General features: G+C 33.9%; 1 protein-coding gene across 1 annotated transcript; it reads left to right on the top strand.

Annotated features, from left to right (window-relative positions):
* The first annotated feature begins 1901 nt into the window (after window positions 1-1901).
* Window positions 1902-6035, top strand: LOC141690109 (putative serine/threonine-protein kinase WNK3). Its single transcript, XM_074494752.1, has 9 exons — window positions 1902-1985; window positions 2182-2219; window positions 2382-2609; window positions 2697-2917; window positions 3021-3178; window positions 3525-3708; window positions 3774-3911; window positions 3997-5338; window positions 5424-6035. The coding sequence occupies exons 1-9, from the start codon at window positions 1908-1910 to the stop codon at window positions 5608-5610; spliced, it is 2574 nt and encodes an 857-aa protein (XP_074350853.1). The 5' UTR covers window positions 1902-1907; the 3' UTR covers window positions 5611-6035.
* The last annotated feature ends 869 nt before the right edge of the window (window positions 6036-6904 follow it).

The following is a 6904-nucleotide window of genomic DNA, read 5'->3' as shown; positions in this document are numbered from 1 at the left end:
TTGTTGAAGAGACAAAGTTAGTATTTAACGAAATGGGCAAATGACCACAAATTTGCTGTCGGAATAAGATTCATGAACATAATGCATTTGTGATTCATGAACATAATGCATTTGTGAGCCCTCATGCTACATATTTATTTTCGGTAGTGACAATAATTGATTAATAATTTGCTCCACATATAATACACTACCATGCTTACATGAATCTTCAAGTATTCCAAAAGGAAGTGTCATTTAAAGTGTCGTAAATTACAAAAAAAAAAGTAAAAAAGTATAATCTTTATTTGATTATTAGTATTTGAATGTGTGACAATCATGAATCATTTTTCTAAATTTATGAATTTTTATCAAGTCAAAAGATGTTATTTATAAAATTTTGATATAAGTCAGAATCCAACCCGCATCTTAGTACGGATAAATGAATAACGGTATCAGTGATATATTATATTTTTCTTTCACAATGAAATGTAAAAAAATTGATGATGTCCCTTTAGAAAATTGCATATTCCTACCTCTATGAACCAATTTATGAGAAGTGTATCTGATAGTGACAATTATCAGTCATTTCACTAAAATTTCTCTCCTTGCATTGCATTTTTTAATAAAATATTATCTTTTAGATAAGAAAAAGGAATGTTATGTCTCAAAAATGTATTGCATTAACAATGTCATCCGGATAAGTTTGTGTAATATGTCAATTGCAATTCTTTGCAAGAATGGAGAATGACTTGCAATTGTCATTATGTTTTTAGTCTTGAGCTCCTGTTATAAAATATACTGGTTGTTACAACCATTTTGACTATGACACATCACATATAGGTTCTGAAGAGTAGGTAAAATTTGAACAATTTTATTTCATATTTTTTAACCATGAACAAGTTATGGTCTTATTTTAATTTAATTTAATGGCTTCCTTTCCTTGTCTCAACTGTCCATGGATTTACAATAATTAATGCCCTCATTATTCAGTTGGCAATTAAAATATATCCATTGCTTATTGTGCATATATATTAAAATATCTCATGTTTTCCTCTGTTAATAATCAATCAATACAAATCTAAGGGCCCGTTTGGCAAATGTAATAAGGCAATTTATTGGCTTATAAGCTCGCAACAGCCAATTAACGAGTGTTTGTCGACCCAACTTGTAAGTTAAATTTACAACTTATAAACTGATAAGTTGGATGTTAGTAACGACGTACTTTTTCTCAACTTATTTTTTATTTTTCATTTTTTATCAATTTTAGTTTTAAAATATATTTTTGTAATGTTAATCTAGCTTAAAATATAAGAATTAAGATAATTATATTTTAAAATTATTTATTTTAGTTCAATTAAATAAAAAAATTGACTTATAAGTTAAATTATCCAAATACTTGTATCAGTAACTTATTCGATTTAAGTCATAATTTACTCATTTTAACATTTTCCAAACGGACACTAATTATGGGAGTCGTTCAACGTTTTTAAGGGTTATGGAACATTATTTGCTACCGAGATATTATTGAATAGCGTTGTTAATTTATTCAACATTATTTTTATATATTATATATTTTTAGCGAGTAATATATTATAGCTATTGTACGAGCTAATACTAAATCAAGAAAATTAGTTTAATATGTTTTTAAAAAAAAAATACAAGAATTATTTTGTTTCAAAGGTGAATCCTGAGAGTAAAAAAGCCAAACAAGGCCTTTTAGTGACTTCCCGTATGCTCCCTTGAGTTGGACCTTTTCAAAATAAGCTGGACAATCAAAACCCAAATATTTGTATCTATAATCCTTTCTGGGATTTTGTCCAAATAAAACATTACTATATAACTAGGAACAAGAAGTATGTTCTATGTATACATATGTTTATATAATGTGTGTGTGTAAATACTTTAAATCTTGAGACCTGGGTTTGAAAATGAAGAAAGAATCAAGTGAGGCAGATGATGCTGAAGCTCAGTTTGTTGAGGTTGATCCTTCTGCTCGTTATGGTCGGGTTAGTACACGTATACACACACATATTGTTTAGTTTTTATTACCTTTTTATTGTTTGATCAGCACATTTATTCATTTTGCCATTTGTTGCAACTTTTCATATTCAGATTGTTAGAATCTTACTTTTATATGCTATAATATTATGTGTGTGTGTGTGATCTTTAGAATATGATGATGTTATGTGATGTGATTTGCAGTACAAAGAGGTTCTTGGCAAGGGTGCTTTCAAAAAGGTGTATCCTTTATTTCTTATTTTTATATTTTAGGTGGTTTTGAGTATCAATTCTACTTTTAGGCATCGGGCCGTAGAAAAGGGGGTGAATTAGGTTGGTTTTGAAATGTAGGGCGTAATGTAACTTTGATTTTTCATTTCCTTGACGAGTTATGGCAAATTTAGATATAGGGCATTTGATGAATTAGAAGGGATTGAGGTAGCTTGGAATCAAGTTAAGGTTGCAGATTTGTTAAAGAATTCAGTAGACGTGGAGCGTCTATATTCAGAAGTTCATTTGCTTAAAACACTTAAGCATAAGAATATTATCAAGTTTTATAATTCATGGGTTGATGCCAAAAGTGAGAATATCAACTTCATTACGGAAATTTTCACGTCTGGAACGCTACGGCAGTAAGTTTTTTTTTGACTTTTTTCTCTGTGGTTGGTTTCGATGAATGTGTGTTGGAGGTGTTTTAGTAATTTTTTTTACATTTCTAGATATCGTCAAAAGCATAAGCATGTTAATGTAAGAGCGTTGAAGAAATGGTCGAGGCAGATCTTAGAGGGACTTTCCTATCTCCACAGTCATGATCCTCCTGTTATTCACCGTGATTTAAAGTGTGATAATATTTTTGTCAATGGGAATCAAGGCGAGGTGAAAATTGGTGACCTCGGACTAGCAGCAATCCTTCAAGCTCGTTCTGCTCACAGCGTCATTGGTAAAGAATTGACCCCCTTCATTTTTTCTGAAATGTCGATACTTGGTAGGCAATGTTTCTCGAAGATGATACTGTATTACCTTTTTATATCATATTATGTCAGGTACTCCGGAGTTCATGGCACCAGAACTTTATGAAGAGGAGTATGATCAACTTATAGATATATATGCCTTTGGTATGTGTTTGCTGGAATTGGTGACGTTTGAGTACCCATATCTGGAATGTGCCAATGCTGCTCAAATATATAAAAAAGTGACATCAGTAAGTGATTCGTGTCTTTCTATTCTATGATCTCTGTCTAACTGTCTTTTGTTTGGCTTCTTGCCCCCTCCATCATATCTGAGTGACCCTGTAACTAATTCTGGACAACATTAACCAATTGTCTTTTGTTTTCTTGTGTGTATATGCATTTGTACTTTTTATATTTTCTTGATCCATCCACGTGATTCATCAAGTGCAAATATTTTATAATTTAGATGGGAGTGCAATGATTTCATTCTGGCCACTTTGACTCCGATAAGCCTCAGGACTAATAGTGTTTGCACAGGATTAATTTATCTTGTTAGTATGTTACTGCCCATCATTATATTGCTAATTTCTTGTTTAGGGAATCAGACCTGCATCATTAGTAAAAGTGAAAGATCCTGAAGTCAGAGCGTTTATAGAAAAATGTATAGCAAAGGTGTCTGATCGTTTGTCTGCAAGGGAGCTATTAATGGACCCATTTCTCCATTCAGATGGAAATAATGAGTCTGTAGGTCGGTCTATACAGACCAATCCTTATGTTGCTGGTAATTCCTCTTCAATGTTACAGTTTTTGTTGCCTTTTTCAGGTTTTAACACATTGAATATGCAGGTGATAGTAGCGATAATCTTGATAATGTTAAAAAACCAGAGGATCCCGGGCTTGACAGCAGTAGAGATTTTACAGTTCAGGGCCAGAGAAAAGATCTGAACACTGTATTTTTGAAACTACGAATAGTCGATTCCACAGGTTGTCTGTCGTTTTCTTCTCATACAAGTTCATGTTCATCATGCTCTTCATAGGATCTTTTAATGAGTTTATTGCATCTGGCCAGGTCAAATTCGTAATATACATTTTCCATTTGATATCGAGGTTGACACATCAGCTGCTGTTGCTAGTGAAATGGTTGAAGAACTGGACCTGACAGATCACGATGCATCCGTCATTTGTGAGATGATTGACACAGAAATCAGGACATATATTCCAGATTGGGAAGCTGAGGAACTTTTTAGCAGTGCTGGGAATGAAGTGGCGATATCTGATAATTGCATTAGTGTAGGTCAGGTTGATTCTTCTCCAGTCACAAACTTGCCTTCTCTTCCTACAAGTATTGTTCTAGAACGACTGCCTTCAGGAAGAAAGTATTGGTCTGTTTCCCCAAGGGCTGGTAATGATAGTTCTCCTGTCAAACTAGGACCACGCTTGTTATCTAGTACTGCAGATAGCCGTGCTGAAGACAATATTCGATCAGCGGTCAGCAGTCTGCACATGGATGATTCAGGTGCAGGTTTACTTGAAAAGAAGGGGCCCTCCATTGCTTTCGAAAGGCTTCCTTCGGGAAGGAAGTATTGGTCTGTCTCACCCAAAGCTAGTACTGAAAGTCCTCCGGTGAATTCAGGACCTCGTTTTTTAACTAATCAGGATACAGAAACTTCTGCAGATAACCGTACAAAAAAAAATGTTCAATCATCGGTCAGGAATAAGCATATGGATGCTTCAAGTTCAAGGGATGATAATTTAATAAAAATGCAGGATGCTACAGTCAACAGTCAAAATGTGGTTAATTCTTCCCCAGTGACAAACATACATTCTCTTCCTGGAACTATTGATCTGGAACAACTTCGTGCAGGAAAGAACCACTGGTCAGTCTCACCGAAAGGTGATGATGGAAGATCTCCAGTCAAACCAGGATCTCGCTTCTTATCTAATCAAGTCAAGGAAACTTATGCTGATAGGTGTACTGAAGAGACTGTTAAAGCTTCTGTCATTGGTGAGCATGTGGATATTTTAAGCAAGGCTGTATTTAAAGAGCAGGAGTCCTCCATATATGATGCTAATTTTCCAGATTTTAAACATGAGTTGTCTAATTCATCGCCATTTGATGCTTCAACTCTACACGTGGGTAATAGACCTAACTCAGTTTTGGTAGATGGGAATTTACTTGGCGACTTTGATTCAGATGATGATAATATCCTAGTGAAAAAGCTGGGGCACATCTTAGTTGAACATCAAAGAGAGTTGGATGAACTTAAGAAGAAACATGAACTAATTGTGTCCGATCTTATGAAGAAACTTCCGCTAAAAATTCGTAATGAATTTATAAGAAATTTTGCTATGGAAGCGCCTCGCCAAAATTTTGACAGTGGTCTGCCCAATCCAAATACTTATTTACCAATGTAAGTAGCCCCCAACTTACTCCATACTTGTATATTATTTCGGGTAGTTTACACCAGTTATAAATCTTATTCTGTAAGTTTGAAGATATGCCAGAGGCTTACAAAATCTCAACATAGCTGTGGAAGGTGAGAAGCGGAACTCAGAAGCTGGGAATATTGTATATAGACCCATATTTAGAGACAAATTCAAACCTCTTAAGGTGAACATCAAGTCGGACATCAGTGGCATGGGTATCGCTGTTATTTTAAGTGACAATGGTGTCGGCTTCTGATCTAGTAAGAATCATTTCGGCTTCTGATCTAGTAAGAATCATTTTTTAGTTCATCATGCTTCCATAATCAACTGCTGCTGGCAAAACCATTATGGATGCATCTTTCCTCAAAACACGATATCAATGTGCTAAAGAAGAGAGAAACTGGTTGGAAGTCATACCACTTGAGTTTTGCTGAATTCAATAGGATTATCTTTTACTTAATTTACACTTAAATTCCATTTAGTTAGTTAGCTGCAGGGTGGTCGTTCCTGAAGGTGCATACTTTGTATATAGGATACATTTTTGCGTTTTAGTTGCTTAATGGCCTGTAGATGCTGAGAAGAGATGTGAATGTTTTTTGAACTGTGCAAATATAAATTAGTGCTTTGTAGTTTGTACAAAGATAATTTGCGGAATACTTGTCTCGGTGTTCTGTCTTGCTTTGCAGCAATGTTTGGCATTCAGTATAAATTGTCTGCACTTCTTCATGTAGCATTCACTAAATCACCTCCTCAGTTATCAGTTGCCTTGTTCACATAAAAAATGAGCATGTGTTGCAAAGGAAGCTGATGATGATGTGGTTGAAACACCTTACAAGATGTACTTCGAGGTACTTTAATGATACTCAAAAATAAAGTGATAGAAACAACTGAGGCCGAGTGGCCTATCGGCCTAAATTTGGACCGATTTCGGTCGAAATATACCCAACAATGGCCTATTACCCTGCTCAAATTTAGGCTAGTTAATACACTTGATAAAAATTAATTGCAAATACAACTGATACAAAAGTACTATATGAAGTTAAATATTGATTTAATCAAATAAATTATTTGTTTATCCTCCAAAATAATTATAATATTAATTATAATTATGTAAATTAATAAGTATATGAATTAATATCAACATATTAAAATAACAAAATATTAATAGTTGAGAGAATAAAATATTAATAAATAAATTTGGACCAAAATTTAGACCGAACCGTTGAAATAGAGAGTTGTCTCGGTTCAAATTTAGGTCAAGATCTGGGCCAAAAACCCTGGTCACTCTTGGAGTTGCCCTAAGGAACTTGTAGTTGACATTGTTTTCTCTTATTTTTTTTTAAAATTTAAATTTTAATTTCTTGGATTTTAGACGGTACCAAATCTATTATATCTTAATGAGCACTAGTGAAAACCCCTCAAAATTTTGTACTAAGAATGACACTTTTGTAATTATTTTGACCCATATTTTTAAAATTTGACCAGTGGGTCGACCCATATTTCTAAATCAACTAATTTTTATACAAAAATGCAAAGATCCATGGACTATC

The sequence above is a fragment of the Apium graveolens genome, chromosome 10 (genome assembly GCF_009905375.1).
Source record: "Apium graveolens cultivar Ventura chromosome 10, ASM990537v1, whole genome shotgun sequence".
Taxonomy (NCBI): Eukaryota; Viridiplantae; Streptophyta; class Magnoliopsida; order Apiales; family Apiaceae; genus Apium; species Apium graveolens.
The sequence above is the reverse complement of the archived record's forward strand: the minus strand, read 5'-3'. Positions and strand labels throughout refer to the sequence as shown.